The sequence below is a fragment of the Mastomys coucha genome, unplaced genomic scaffold (assembly GCF_008632895.1).
Source record: "Mastomys coucha isolate ucsf_1 unplaced genomic scaffold, UCSF_Mcou_1 pScaffold21, whole genome shotgun sequence".
NCBI lineage: Eukaryota > Metazoa > Chordata > Mammalia > Rodentia > Muridae > Mastomys > Mastomys coucha.
In genome coordinates, this window is record NW_022196904.1 from 87,665,417 (window position 1) to 87,681,258 (window position 15,842).

At 53.4% G+C, this 15,842-nt stretch overlaps 1 protein-coding gene across 4 annotated transcripts in view; it reads left to right on the forward strand.

The window, feature by feature from the left end:
* Window positions 1-15,842, forward strand: part of Wnt11 (Wnt family member 11) — an 18,598-nt gene that overhangs the window by 1,581 nt on the left and 1,175 nt on the right. For 3 of the 4 annotated variants that reach the window (XM_031387479.1, XM_031387477.1, XM_031387478.1), the window contains 4 exons: window positions 2,376-2,558; window positions 9,544-9,779; window positions 10,355-10,632; window positions 13,280-13,572. In XM_031387479.1, coding sequence (XP_031243339.1) covers window positions 2,476-2,558; window positions 9,544-9,779; window positions 10,355-10,632; window positions 13,280-13,572 — 890 coding nt within the window. In that variant the 5' untranslated portion in view covers window positions 2,376-2,475. Of the gene's footprint in view, window positions 1-2,375; window positions 2,559-9,543; window positions 9,780-10,354; window positions 10,633-13,279; window positions 13,573-15,842 lie in introns of those variants that run through there. The other variant, XM_031387480.1, reaches the window with a different exon arrangement.

Consider the following 15,842-nt stretch of genomic DNA (forward strand, 5'->3'; position numbering starts at 1 on the left):
TTTTTTTCCGCGAGCCCACTATGAGACTATCCCCATTGCAGGCTGGGCGCCCAGTCTGAAGCAAGAGGTTGCGTAGTTAGTTCAGGGATAACGAAAACAAGTCTTATGGGATAACCAAGGCCAAGAGGGAAGTCACTCTGCGCTTCATCCAAGACGGGGACAGTAGAGCCCGAAGTCCCACTGTGTGAGGCCGGGGCAGATCTTTCTTTGAACCCAGGCTTAGCGCCCTCTGGCGGGCCGGGGACTTCGATCGGCGAATGCGCTCTGACCCTCAGGGCGCAAGGTGAGGGTGACCCAGCGGCTTGCAAGGCTGTCCTGGACCTTCTTAGGTAGGACAAGAATAATATCAGTACCCAGAGGCTAAGGTGCCTTTTCAGCAACGCGCCGGGGTGACGGAAGGAGAAGTCTAGGGCCTCTGGAGCGGCTGGGAAGATCAGGGAGTAGCTGGAGGCCTGGGTCCTCCACTGCTGTGCGGTTTGGGCCACCTCTCCTCTCACTGGGAGCCTCGCTGTAAGTCCTTGCGATTCCTTCTGCGACTTGTCCTTCCCTTCCCACTTAGAAATTCTGGGCGACTTCAGGGATCCCAGACTTTAGGAGGGAAACAAAGAGACCACGACTGGTGTTTTGAGGGCCCCCCCCCCCGCGATCTGATCCTGTAGACATTTTTCTGGTTTGGGGGAAGTGTGTAAACTTCCAATAGGGAGGGAAAGATCTGGATACAGAAGAGGCGAGGAGAAGATTCGGACTGCACCCAAAAGCCCATTGAGACCCCAGCTTGTACTCATGTTTGTGCCAAGCATTTCAGACTTGGGGGACTCTGTGGAGGACAGGGTGGGGGAAAATAATCCAAGGTTTTTTACTTGGATTCCTCTGGATTCTGCCAGAAGGCCCCAGAAAACTATAAAGTTCCAAACGTGTGTGTGTGTGTGTGTGTGTGTGTGTGTTCAAGCCTATGCATTTGAAACACACAGATGTTTACAGGCTACACAGGTATGCATAATACTGGACACACAGAGAAGATCAGATGAAGATCAGAAAGCTGGAGTCCAGTTCTTTGCTTTTTAATAAAAGGAAAAACTAAGGCTGGGATGGTTGAGGAACTGCCCAAACTCACCGAGCCAGATGAAAACCGCTCTTCCCTGTTCCAGAGGAACGCACCCCCCTCCAGCCCATCTTCCCCCACCCCAGTCTGGCACCTCCTTCTTCAGACTCTGTAGACCCTTTTGGAAGGAATCCCTTTGTCCTTGCTGCTCCAGAGGGGAGAGGGGCTGTGTATGACTCGGGGCGAATGCCAGGTGTTGGTAAATTTGGGAGAAGCCTGGAAGGGAGTTAATGAGGTGAGAATGATGAGAGGGAGTAAGCCTCAGAAAGCAGCTCCGCAGGCTGCAAGCGGGGCGGGGTAGCGGCTCCTCCGCGGCCCTAGCTCGCCGCCTGGCGGTCCGAGAATCAACTTTTTGCGGGCCTGGAGCTTCCCTGCTCTGCTAGCGAGCTCTGCCGCTGCCTAGTCCAGACCAAGGCGCTGAAGTGGGAAGTCTGAAGTAGCTCTTCGGGCTCTGCAGATCCCTCAGTGTGTAAAGAGCACCCACCACCACCCCATTTTTTGCAGTCTCCCCTTCCCTTACTGAAAAGTAGGTGCTCAAAGGAGGCACCGTCTTCTGTTTTCTCCCTGCCCTTAGCTCGCCCGGCACAGGTAGACAAGATAACTCAACAGCCCAGCACCAGACCGGTGCTCACTAACTGAACAGCCTAACAACTAACAGAACAGATTCCACATCTCTGGGCCTCGGTTTCCTCATCTGAGATGGATGGGGTGACAGTACCCACTACAGGGCTGAGAGGAGCAAAGATGGCCACACTAGGAGACTGTTCTCTGTAAAAGGGGAATTCTGCTCAGATCACCCCATTCGCAGAGGGATGAACTCATTAAAGCTGCAATAACTAATAATCGATATTGTGGAGATTAGAATAGGAGCCTAAATCGTTTCCCCGGATCAGTTGTCTCAGCCCTGGTTCCTCTCCTTGCGGTCGCTACGTCAGTCAGTTTGTTCTTGCGCTGCAGCTGGTGGGGTCTCCACCTTGCGGTTCTCTCCAGGCTCTCTGCTGGGTCTCCCCCAGAACCTCCGATCTGCTTCACCCTGTCCTTCCTGGGGGAGGGGGGGGTTCAGCCCTGATCTGCCCTAGGCGACACGCCCTCGGCTGCGCTCGGGTCTCACCTAATCCGAGCCTGACGCCGGCGGGTCTCGGGCGGTTCGGGGAGAGAGCGGACGCCTTCCTCGCTCGGCCTCCCGGGCCCGACCCCTCCTTTGTAATTTGAATAAAACGCCTCCCAGCCCGCGCGCCGCCTTAACCCGCCGCCCTGTTCTCCGTGATTGCAGGCGGCGTGCGCACAGGACGGGCAGCGGTGGCCTGCAGGCGGCGGAATTCGGCGCGGCTCCTGCAGGGTGCGACCCCCGGGAGCGCCGGGCGCGCGCGACGATGAGGGCGCGGCCGCAGGTCTGCGAGGCTCTGCTCTTTGCCCTGGCGCTCCACACCGGCGTGTGCTATGGCATCAAGTGGCTGTAAGTAGGACTCCGTTTTCATTCCAATGGGCCGTGGGGCGAGAAGCTGGAGAGGTTGGGTGAGCGCACCAAAATCTGCGAGGCTAAGTCAGCTTGGGCGTCGTGGGCGAGCCTCTCTTAGCTTGGCGACCTCTTCTGTGATATGCTGTTCTTACCCTCCGCGGGCTTGCGAAGTGAGTGAGCGGATTTTCTCAGCCAGGCCAGAGTTGCTCAAAGACCAATGAGGGGCTGGGGAAACGTCCTTTCCAAGAGGCACAACCCAGAGAGGGTCTACTCAGTGCTGGACACAGGAGGTGGTGGGGAGGGCCGCTCCAGATCATGGCCGGTCAGCCTCCAGGTCTGCAAAGAGAGTTTTGACCCCTTCCACCTGGGGACCTTGGTGGAAGTGTCACTGTAACACTGTCTTCTGGAGCCTCAGAAGGATAGTTAGTACGGGCTCACTGGGATCTGATTGGAGACCCCCTAAAGAGCTTCTGAATGGTCAGAAGCTAAGGGGTGTCCTGGAAGGATAAATGGTCGCTGGGGGCAATTTTCCTGGTTACGGTATGCAGTACCAGTTCCTCCTGTGGTGGCTGCTGTAGGCAGTGTGAAAGGAGTGGGATATGGGGAAAAGCAGCCCCTTCCCGAAGGAGCTGCCCCTGGGCTGGGAGAGATAAGCCCCGGCTGTAAATAACTTCCCAGGAGCTGTAAGAGTAGAGGTTCCCGGGCTCCGAGGAGGGCAGCCTGGTTGGGTCACCCATGTGGGTTACAGAGATTTTCTAGTGGTTGTCACTTTCAGCTGCAGAAGTGGGGATGTTTGTCAGGTAGGAGGTATGGAGGACACTCTCAGAGTACAGTGCCAGGGTGGGAGAGTCAAGAACAGGAATGCATGCTGCGCTTGGGTCATGGTTAAGGAGCCTGCAGATCAAACAAGGGATAGATAGATTGTGGGCACCGAAGAGGGTCGTCCATGGATTAGCTTGGAAAAGGGGATTAAGGTAACACATGGAACCTCTGGAAAACAGTCTGGAGGTCCCTGGTCCAGCCCTCTCTGGTGCTGAGTTCTTGGTTAAATAATTCGGGAGGGAAATCCCATCTTTTTGTGCTTCCGGTTTGCAAGAAAGGAGGTCTGTCCTGGGCCAGGCTCCTTCTGCCTCCTGCTGCTGTTAGGCACTCTTGCTTCTCAGGCAGGGCACGAGTCATGGAGAGAAGCCCCTTCAGCCACCGCCATTGCTTTACAGACCAGGGGATGAGGTGAAGAGAGGCAGGGGTTTGCTGAGAGGTGGGGGGGGGGGCCTTCATGGCTGAGCGCCAGGCCTGGGTGGCTTGTTTTGTTCATAGAGTCCTGGGAACACAACTCTCACCTCTCTTTACCTGCCCTACAAAGGTAATCCTGAGGTTCTAGGATGCACGTGACTCACACAGTCCAAAGCTGGCATGTGCTGGGAATGGGATGGGGTAGGTGGCCCGCTGAGAGCAACACCCAGCTTCGCTCTACCACGGTTAAGCCATGACACACATGGGCACAGCTCAGTGTCTGCACTCAAGACATCCCCCAGGGAGGACTTGATGGGCAGAGATGGAATGTGAAGCAGGTGTCCCAGGCAGGAGGAAGAACAGGAACAGAAGTATGGGGGCAGGAGCATCCCCTGTCCCCTGCAGGGAGCAGGGGCCACAGGGTATCCTATTACAGCTCTGAGAACAGGCCTCTATCTGATTTGTTAACACTCCATGTGATCGGTGAGAGACTGGCTTTTCATTGCTTCACAATAAGGAAGTTAAGGCATAGAGAGAGTAAGTAATAGGCCACAAGGTCACATGCTGATTCGCGGCTGTGAGATCAGAGGAACCCAAGCAGAGGGCTTAAGAGGCTAACCCTTGATAATGGTTGAACTATTACTGCAGCTGGAAGATAGAGGATCTGAAGTGAACCTTAAGAATAGTATAGCCAGACTTGGTAGCAGAGGCTGGTAATCACAGCTCCTGAAGAGGCAGAGGCAGGAGGATTGCAAGTTCAGTGCCTAGCCAAGGTACATATGCATGCAAAGCCAGTAAGAGCCACTAGGGAAGACTCTGTCCAGCATGTGTAAGGCCCTGGGTTCAGTCCCCTGGCTGTGGGGGGAATTCCGAGTGGGAATGGCTGTAGGCACTTGTGCACAGATGTAGCCTTGCTGGGTGTTCTTTTCGACATAGGTATGGCTTCTCTTCAGCCCCCCAGTCTGTGCTGTGTGTTCTGCTCTCCTGAGCCCCTCTGCACAGCAGAGGAAAGGAGCACCTTGGAGCATCTTAAGCAGAGTTTCATAGCCAATGAGGAGTAGAACAGGTCCTTTGGGTTCGGCTGTTGGTAGAAGGAAGTCCCAGGACAGTCATACAGTGGGGGTGGGGACTCGTCAGGGCCAGCTGTCCTGGGCCAGTCCTGGGGACCATGTGCTCGGGCTTGGAGAGTGACCTGGAGATGAAAGGGACATTTGACACAGGAACTGAAACCAGATGTGACTTAGTGGCCTGAGGTGCCCACCTGGTGGGCTTCTGGGACAGACATGCTAAACAGGTGGGATCGGGGATTGGGGAGCAAGGTCAGAACCTGACTGCCTAGTGATACACTGGGAACTTGAGCATTGCCTCCAAAGCTAGAGGTGGAGGAAACCATGATGGGTCAAGTATGTGTGTTTGGTGGGGGCAGGGGGGAGAGGCAGATGTGAGATTCTTGCTCCCTCTGGTGGAGGGGTTGGGGAGGAAGACCCCCTGGCCAGCTAAGGGACTTTAAGAGGCTGTCCTCTCAGCAGCTGGCAGCATGGAGCCTGCCACTCAGCAAGGGTGGGGCCTCTCTAGGAAGAGTCTTAAGAGGCTCCAGTAGGAATGCAGCTGCTCTGAAGTGGGGCAGCAAGAGTGCCAGCCTAGGAATCCATGTTTAGCTTAAGTGGTCACTTTCAGTCAGGCAGACCGTGGGCAAGACTTCAGCCTCTCTGTACGTCAGCTTCCCAGCTCTGACACAGGCTGGACGAAGTCCTGGTCTGGGGTCTGGGACATCTAGCTTCTAGCTGGGCTCTGCCTCTAATAGGCTGCACACAAAAGTGGACAAGCTCTGCTCTCCCGCAGCAGGGTTGATAGTCCACGGGAGCTGCACATGTCTGACCACGGCAACCAGTTAGGCTCTTTTTAAGGGTGATCCTATGACTATGGAGCCAGGTAGGGGTCTCTGAGGTCTAGGCAGTGCCTGTTAGGCAGGACTGGATCTACAGCTTAGAGGTTACCAACCTTCATCCAGTTCAGTTGTCCCCTCTGTGCAGTGCAGGGAAGGAGCTGGCCTTGTTCATTGTGATTCTAAGATCCTAAGACAAATTCCTGGGGAGATCCTGGGGCCCCTGTTCCCTGGTCCTTCTCCTTGGGACTGGTAACTTCATCCTGTACCTAGCCTGGTACCCTGAAGAGCCCTGGATTTTAGATCTAGGATATCACTGAAGAATTCCAACTTGTCATCAAGGGGGAAGCTCCCCAAGGCCATCCGTGGGGGAAGATAGAAGCACAGAGAAGGTACTTCTTGTACCTTGCCTGGTTGGCATACGCAGGCTCCATTTTTCCTGCTTCATGGGTAATAGTCTGTGATGTGACATCCCAAAGCCTGGTGGGTAGGTGGGCTAAATAGTTTTAGTGAGTAGTTTGTCCTACCTTCCTGGGGTCAGCAGGGTCCCCAGAAGCATAGACAAAGGGCCACCTTCCTTGACTAGCTTTGAGGATCCTGAAGCAGGCCATATCCATGACCATCGTCTCCTAATTTTACAAGTGGAGTTTTTGATGTCAAATCCAATCCACTGCCAGGCCAACCCTGGGTATGCTTCTGTGGTCTTTGGAGTCCAGCTTTGCCCAAGAAGAATCTAGACAAATAGTTTGGTTTCACTTAGCATTGTGAGAACCAAACTACAGAATGACAAGAGACTTTGGACCAGGCCACCCAAGACAATAAAGGGCAGGGCCATAAGAAAGGCCATTTTGGAAGGTGGCCTTACCTGAGTCAGGCACCACACAACTGTCTGCACACAAAGCTATTGGCGACCCAGAAAGACTCCTCATGATTGACTAGCCAGGAAAGAAGCCCTGTGGTGTGAGAAAGAGAAGCAATGGCTGCTCAGGCCTCATGGCGGGAGGAGGAGTAGGCCAGGAGACAGGATCAGGGGTAGGAGATGGATGGAAGTCAATGGCTTAGTGAGGACATTGGAAGATGACTTCCCAGCTGTGTCACTGAAAAAAATGCTCTCACAGATCTATGAATGCTATACACTGGGAAACTGAGGCTGGGCACTGGGATGGCTTGTCCAGGTCATACAGTGAATGTGTAACAGAGCCTAAGCTTGAACCAGAAGAACCCCAACTTCTGAATGAGGGAAGTCTCTCTCAACCCATGGCATAGACTCCCCAGTGAACTCTCTGTTCCCTCCTGTCCTCTCCTGCCTCCTCTCCCCCACATCCCCATTCCTAGATAAACTGAAATGTTTCCAATTAGGGGTATTCTGGAGCAGGCCAGCATGCGAGCTGTCCACCGGTGGCTCCCCCGCCTCTGCCTTAGTCCTGATTGCCTCCCCAAGGGGGTTCACCTACCCAGGTCATTACCGCTAATCAGCGGATGCCTGGGAAGCCCTTTCAGTGTGTGGGGGGGAGTGGGGGTGGGGAGGTAGGTCTATTGCAGTGCCAGCTGCTCCTGAAGATCCATGGATGTTCATGTCCCTCTGTCCCTGACAGGGGTCTGCACTGTGCCTGCCTCACTTCCAATATCCTGCTGAGATAGCCCTATGGGAGGTCCCCTCCTAGATAGAATCCCTTTAGCCTGGGGACTTCAGAGGAAAGTAGACAGGGGGCTAGGGAAGCAGAGTCCCCTAGAACCATGTACTAGGGTGCACTGGGTGCTGGGCCTCAGAGTAGCTCCAGAAACTCAGGAACTACTTGCACTACCCAGAAGGAAGGACTCCATCAGAACTCCACTTCTTGGCTAACACCTACTTTTCGGCGAGCAGGCACCCAGGGTTATGCCAAGAAGACAGCCATAATGCTTGCATGGGCGGTGTGCCTCTGGCCCTTGTAAACTTTCCACTTTAACCATAGCAAACAGCCCGGCGGGAAGGGAAGAAACAGCAGGCAGCCAGGAAGAACGAAGTGGTCACTCATACCCACCCACTGGAGGCAGGCAAGCCTTGTACACCATGTGGGGAAAGCTGGACTCCAGGGCTGTGAGAGAACCCAGGTGTGCTGAGAGGAGGAGCCCCACCAGGGCCATTTGCCTCTATGATCTGAGCCCACGCAGGCAGGCTTCACAGGCTGAATGGATCTGCTTAGACCGGGAAGCCAATCTGAGAGACACACCCTGCATGTTCCAGGCTGCAGGAGGGAGCAGGGCTTAGGACACTCACCTTTGGTCTCTGGTTAGTTAAGGCAACCTAACCACAAATGTCAGGCTAGGCCTTCTGCCCTCAGGGGTTTGCTTCCTGGGTCTATATTGGGGCCGTGTGTGTGTGTGTGTGTGTGTGTGTGTGTGTGTGTGTGTGTGTGTGTGTGTTATAGTGGGTAGAGTATGGCAGAAAGGGGCAGGAAGAAGACGACTTATCAAGGATTACCTCACTTGGCCTTCACCAGCATTTTGTAGTTGCTCAAAAGAGGAAGGGCTGTACACTCTGCACACAGGAAATCAGGTCTCTTCACTCCTTTGGATTTACAATTCCCTTGGCAATGAGCTTAGGAACCTGATTCTGGGATCACAGGCATGTGTCACTATGCCTGACATATGAATACATTATCTTACTTAAGCCTCTCCATTGCCTTCTTTTGGGGGGTAGGGGATTCTAGGCAGATTCTACAGCCTGTCTCTATAGCCCTGGCTGTTCCAGAACTTGCTCTGTAGATCAAGTTGGCCTCAAACTCAGAGATCCACCTGCTTCTACCTCCCAGGTACTTTGGATGAACCATAATCCACTGTCTTTTGAGGTAGAAATGATACTTGAAGCAGATGAGGGCCATGAGGCTCAGAGAGATTAGGTGATTTGGTGAAGTTGCATAGCAGTGTCTCAAGTGTGAGTCTTTCCCTAGGCCATCCATCCATACAGCTGGAACCTCTGGGGCCTTACTGTTTAACTCCTGATGGGCTTGTGTAGCCCTTAGGTTGGGGGCTCCTGGTGGAAAGAGTCTATGCCATGTTTGTGACCAGAGGAGGCTGGGAAGTCTCAGTGCCTAGTCGCCATTTCTTCATTGAGTAGAAGTTCTTTTATTCGGTTGGGAACAAGAAGGAAAAGGCATTCCTGGCATCAGGACAACTGTGGGCAAAGGCATGGTGGTAGGGAAGTCCCTGTATCATCAGATCCCAACCAGGGACATGTGGCATGCAAGTCCAGAGATTGTTGAAGGTCTGGATTTGCTATTGAATTTTCTAAGTTCTGGATCACCCTAAAATTGATTGTCCTTGCATTGTTGAATAGCAATTCTTTGCACAGGTGTGGACCTTACAATGGTGATAAATGGGGTGTAGAAGTAAATGCAGTAATGGTGTAAAGCTCTTAATTCACGGTGTGCACTAGCAAAAGGACTTAATTAATAGCACGTGTGGTTATTATGAGACCCAGCAGTTGCCCAGGGTCTGGCACACAGCTACCAGTGCTGCATGAACAGATGGAATGGGACTGGTTCATGACCAGGAGAACCCAGGCAACAGCTGGAAGTGCCTTGCAGATTGCAGATGTATTCATCCATAAGACATTTGTACAATTCAGTCAGGATAAGAGATGTGATCTTGTGTTAGAATTAGGGCGTAAGACCCAGGGAAGGACAATGTCACGCTCCAGTTCGCAGGTGGTGGGTGGGCTAGGGCTGGCAAATCATTGCTCAGCGACATGGCGCTTTGCTTCTTGGTTTCCTGGCTCCTTGCAAGAAGTGACTCGGAGTCTGTGGAGGGGAGGGCTGGCCTGCAGAGCAAACTCCCCTCACACTCCGTCTTTCTCCCATTGGTGGTTTTCGGGGTATGCAGGGCACTGTCCAAGACTCCGGCAGCCCTGGCACTGAATCAGACACAACACTGTAAACAGCTGGAGGGCCTGGTGTCTGCGCAGGTGCAGCTCTGCCGCAGCAACCTGGAGCTCATGCGCACCATCGTGCATGCTGCACGGGAGGCCATGAAGGCCTGCCGCCGGGCCTTCGCTGACATGCGCTGGAACTGCTCCTCCATTGAGCTCGCCCCCAACTACCTGCTTGACCTGGAGAGAGGTATGGGCTCTGGGGCGCCGCACTGCTGTGGTGGGAGGACCCAGGCGGAAGCTCTGTGTGTTTGGATAGGTGCGTGGATTCATGGGTGGACGGATGAATGACTAGATGGATGGTTACACAGATGGATAAGCCGTGGCTGGGTGGACGCTTGAGTGGATGAGTCAATCTTAGATATGGGTTTCAGGCACGAAATGAAGAATGAATAAACATTAGTGAATGAATATATCAGCACCTAACAGTGGCCCGAATGACACTTCAGGATACACATGTGCTATAATGCACTGCTGAAGGAGGGGAATGGCCATAAAAGGTAGCAAGGTGGTTGCCTGCTGCACTGAAAGCCACATCGCTATAATGAGACTGCTGGATAGTCCACCCCTGTGAAGCTAGGCAACCCTGGTTGGCAGGAACTGTTTCGATGTACAAAGCAGGGGTAGCAGATAGCTTTGAAGCAGGCTTCCTGGAGGAGGGTGTGGGGACCTGAGTGCCCACAGTGGATAATGCCAGACACAGGCACCTTGCTGGCTCTCAGTGATAGCAGTCTGCTTGCTGATGCTTGCTCACTTCTCCCACAGGTACCCGGGAATCAGCCTTCGTGTATGCCCTGTCTGCCGCCACCATCAGTCACACCATCGCCCGGGCCTGCACCTCTGGCGACCTGCCTGGCTGCTCCTGCGGCCCCGTCCCAGGTGAGCCACCCGGGCCCGGGAACCGCTGGGGAGGATGTGCGGACAACCTCAGCTACGGGCTCCTCATGGGGGCCAAGTTTTCCGATGCTCCTATGAAGGTGAAAAAAACAGGATCCCAAGCCAATAAACTGATGCGTCTACACAACAGTGAAGTGGGGAGACAGGTAACCACCCCCCACCCGACCCCGAGGGTGCGCCTGGGCCACTAGCTGGAGAAGGGCCATAGTGGGCCCCATGAGGGGGTGGGGAAGGGGATGGACTGGGACCCTGCTGATCCTCCCTCTCTAGAGCTTGGGCCCCTTCTCCTTTAGGGAGTCTCCAGTATTCAGGTACTCCAAGCAGAGGGAGCAGTGAGCTAGGAGCCCAGAGCTCTGAGTTCTGCATTTGGCTCTAGCCCCGAGTTTCCTTCCCAATTATAAAGTGGTAGCAGGGTGGGTGCTCCTGCAAGCTCCTCAGCCTTCCTTCAGGACAGGGAGGGGCCTGGGCCACAGGCTTTACACTAAATTACCTCTTTGTAATGGGGAAAGGGATTCCACACTGTCCTGAGAGCACATCTTCCATCATGTGCTACCTGAGAGCACAGCTCCCATCATGTGCTACCTGAGAGCACAGCTCCCATCATGTGCTACCTGAGAGCACAGCTCCTATCATGTGCTACCTGAGAGGACAGCTCCTATCATGTGTTACCTGAGAGCGCAGCTCCTCATGTGCTATCAGTGTCTCCCCATTTCCCAGTTACTGTACAGAAGGCTGGGTGAGTGTGAGAGTAAACATATCAAATTAAACTTTTACGTGTGTGTGTGTGTGTGTGTGTGTGTATGTGTGTGTGTGTGTGTGTTTGATAAAAGTACAACTTGCGGGGAGGGTTAGGTTGGATCTCTCCTACTGGGTTCTAGGGATCCAACTCAGATTGTCAGGCTTGGCAGAAATCATCTTTATTTATTGAATGTTCTAGCCCCTTCCTTATTTTTTCAAAAATGAAAACCAACTTCACACCAGTCCATGATGTGACCATGTGCTGACTCTTTCCCTCCTGGGATCCCAGAACCCCCAGAAGGTTCTATTGTGCCCTTCCCACTGATAAGGAAACTGGCCCAGCATGAGTGTCCTATGCAGAAGGCATCTCTCACATAATTTAGCCAGTGTGGCTCAGCCAGGAACACGTGGCCTGAGGAAGCTGAATCTGTGGAACCCACACCTCTTCACCTGTCACTGTGGTCTGTCATGTCAGGACACTTGAATGTCCGGGCCATCCTTGGACAGTCTGGGAAAACCGAAGCCAAATCACACTATGGATCTGTTTCAGAGCCTCGCCAGGGACTTAGGGCTCCTGCCTCCCAGCTCTGGCGCTTGCCCCATTGTAGGAACCTAGAGTTACCCAGCCCCTCTGCCATCTATCTATGGCAATCCCAGCCTCCAGCCAGTATGCGCTCCCTCTGAGCTGTGCTGTGCAAGAGGATGCTTGGCTTCCATGTCTCAGGCCTGCTCTTGGGGCCACAAGCGGAAGGCCAATGCTGGTCCCCATATTCTGGGGCTGTGTGAGGATTAAATGAGTCCAGGACTAGGCACCCCTCCCCCCACCTGACTCAAGGAACTCAGCCTCAGGCTCTGTTCTGGGTTCCTTTGGCCCTCTCTTTCCTGGGTTTCCAGCAAGTTCGAGACTTTATGCCTAGTATGTTTCTTCCTGTGGCAGTAATGAGGAGGATCCCTGACACTTTGTCTGGCTCCCTGCCAACTCACTGACAGAGGGACTGGGGCAGAGCAATGGCAACCCTAGCCCCAGTTTCTCCAACCAGGTGATGCTGAGTGTGAGTCCAGGTGACCTTCGACCCTTACAGGACAAGGGAGGGGGGAGTGTCCTGTGAAGAGAAGAGGGCTTGAAGAGCCACTGAATAGAAGGGGCCTTAGAAGATGTCTAACCTCTGCCTTTCGGACACCAACAGGAAGAGTACATCACCAACTGTGGCCTATGGGGAAGAGTCATATCTCAGACCAGGGCTGGATCCTACCTAAGGGCCTAGCCCAGAGGTTTCCAGTTTTCCCCACAGCTCTGATTTAAACTGCATGTTCAGAGCCAATATTGACTTAAGCTGTTGTAACTCACACACCCTTTTGGTCCGGCCCATTTAACCCTTACAGCATTCTCTCAGGTAGCAGCAACATGCCAGCTTTGTACTTTAGAGCAGAGGTCCTGAGTGGTAACAGGATCACCTGGCAGCCTGCAGGTGGGTCCTGAAGGAGATGCTACCAAACTCTCACACTGTCCCCCTTCTGTTTACTCCTTCCCTCCCCAGCTGCCTTCCTTCTTGCTCTTCTTTTTCTTGCTGCTCTTCTGGCAAGCCTCTAGTGAGTCCTGGTTTTGTGAGAGAGAGAAGGCATGGAACAATTGAAATCACAGTTTTGGATTCACTGTCAGATGCAGGTTCAAATCCCAGCCCCACAATTTTCTAAATGCAAACTTAGGTGTCACCTCTTTGAGCCTTCCTGTTTAGGATAGGGGAAAAAGTGAGTCTCCCCAATGGGCTATGGTGGCTGTGTTAGAGTGCTTGTCCAGAGTGGATATCTGAGAGGTGGCATCTGTTATCCCCTACCCTCCGCAAAAAACACTCTCTTCCTGTCTGCCCCTCTTAGCTGCTCTAGAGTGGAAGCATGAGCCTCAACTCCTCCTAGCTTTAGGGCCAAGGCTTCATCGCTTGAGGTTCCAGTGGGGCGTGAATCCCTAAGAACACCCAGGCATGGAGTAGGGGGTCAGGGTACTGACAGGCCAGGGAGGGGTTTTGGCCACCTTGCCAACTCCCTGACTGTCCGCAGGCTCTACGTGCCTCCCTGGAAACGAAGTGTAAGTGCCATGGGGTGTCTGGCTCCTGCTCCATCCGCACCTGTTGGAAGGGGCTGCAAGAGCTCCGGGATGTGGCTGCTGACCTCAAGACCCGCTACCTGTCAGCCACGAAGGTGGTACACCGGCCTATGGGCACCCGCAAGCACTTGGTGCCCAAAGACCTGGATATCCGGCCTGTGAAGGACTCAGAACTCGTGTATCTACAGAGTTCCCCTGACTTCTGCATGAAGAATGAGAAGGTGGGATCCCATGGGACCCAAGACAGGTGAGTGCCACACAAATGCCACACTCAGGGCTGGGCCAGGCACAGCGGTGACTCAGTGAGCTTTTGGAGGGTGGAGTCCTTGCCCAGTGGAGGGCAGAGGTTCCAGGGAAACTAATGGGACTCTGGAGATAGAGACTGATGACTCCACCTTCTCCCTAGATAGGAAGTAACAAAGGCAGTACAGGAAGACAGAGAACACGAAGGACTGCCTAACATGGAGCAGGAGCTCAGTAAACATCCCATGAACAGGTGATGGATAAATGCCTGCTCTCACTGGACAAAGGAGGAACTGAGAGGCACAAGAAGTGGGGACAGCATCAAATCTAAGGCAGCACAGGAAGTACCTGAAACAGAGCAAATGAGCTTCTGGAGAGAGGGTACTCCTTTGTCTCCTGATAAGTGCCAGCCCTCCCTCAGGCTCTAGATTCTCCCATGTCCACTTGAAGTCTACCTGTTCTGGGCCTGGGGTCCCCACAATGCCCCATCCCTGGCTATGGATAAGGAGACAGGGAAGATAAGAAAGGAGCCCATGCTAATGGTTCTGCGCAAACTTACTGGAAACCCAGGGAAGAAAGGTCTATGATCAGATGCACCTGGGAAGCTCTCTGGTCATCCCTAAACCTGAGGGAGCCTGGGCTAAGGATTTGATTAGACAGTTTCCCAGAGGTACACAGCCGGGGAAATCTTTTATTAAGGAGCCCCTAATAGCATTCCACAAAGCTGGTGTGCACAAGGTTAGGGAAATACGGAGCAGAGAGCGGGTGTCTGGGAACGTGTCTGGCACATAGTTGGTGCCCAGCCAGCATCTGCTTCCTCCGCAGCCCACGGTCTTGCCTATGAGAGGGGAGGGATGGTTTGGGGCTCCGTCCCCACAGGCCAGGGCTCTGTGAGGAAGAGGCCCGGGCTCCCATCTGGAGGCCAGATTGAGGGGGGTCGACAGAGTGGAGATGGAATGGGTCAGGCAAAGGAGACAGGAAGAACAGGAGTCTGGTTTGAAGCAGCGGGTGAGTGTGAGCGCCTAAAAAGGGAGATGATTCTGTTACACAGAGGGGCTGGGCACAGGGCCCCAGAGGTCTGTGGAATGAGCCCTGCATCAGTGGAAAACTGTCCATAGGCTGTGGGTCAGTTTCCCGCCTGGTTCCTCAGCCCCCACCCGAATCCCACAGACACAGCCCTTCTTCAGCTCTGGCCCTGCTGGAGGACAGTCCACCTGAATAGTCTTTACTAGGCAGGGACATGGCAGTGGAAGACCTTCCCCGGCTCCTTACCCTCTGCCATAGCTTAGGGGAGGGGGTGAGCAGTGGTCTTGGAGGCAGTGTTGAGGAAGAGAACTTTTGCTTGTCACTGATTCCAGTGAGAGCAACTGCTGCCCTGCACTGTCTGCTTCACAAACAGAAGGCCATAGGCAGGCAGGCCTCCCGGGAGATGAGCCATTGCAGGCTCCCTTGGATACCCGCAGCCCAGCACTCAGGAGACAAGGTGCCCAGGCCCATCTTGCCTCCTGGACTGTTTTTAGTGTTCCAGAGTGTATCCTGGGAGTTTTCATTGTAAAGATGACACTCATCTCCATGGCAGCATAATGAAAGATTCACTGTGAAAGCAGGGTACTCTATGGTAAAATAAAGTTCCTGCCTTGTAAGCATGAGGCAGGAGCCTGCAACTCAAACAGTGAGGTGGGGCAGGATAGGAGGGTTCCCCAAAACTCACTCACTGGCCATTTTCCCCAAGAGGATTCCTGAGCTCTGGGTTTAGGCTCTCAGTGGGTGGATGGATGGATGGATGGATAGATAGAGAGATGCATGCATACATACATACATACATACATACATACATACATACAAAGGTAGATAGGTAAGGAGATAGATGGATGGATGGATGGATAGATGGATGGATGCATACATACATAGGTAGATAGGTAGATAGATACATAGACAGATGCATAGATACCAAGACAGGCAGAAACAAAGCCCCAGTGGAACATGCAGCGCAGAGGGCAGCAGTTGCTCTCACTGGAATCAGTGTCAAGCAAAAGTTCTCTTTCTCAACATTGGCACCAAGGTTACTCACCCCTCTCCCCTAAATAAGACATTCAATGTGGACTTCAACCTCCAAATAAATGTATGTACACATTTGTGTACATGGACCGGTAATATACATATACTACACACAATAGACACTGGTTCTTCTGGGATTTAGAAGTAGAAAAAAGCCAGGCAGTGGTGGCACACGCCTTTAATCCCAGCACTTGGGAGGCAGAGGCAGGCGGATTT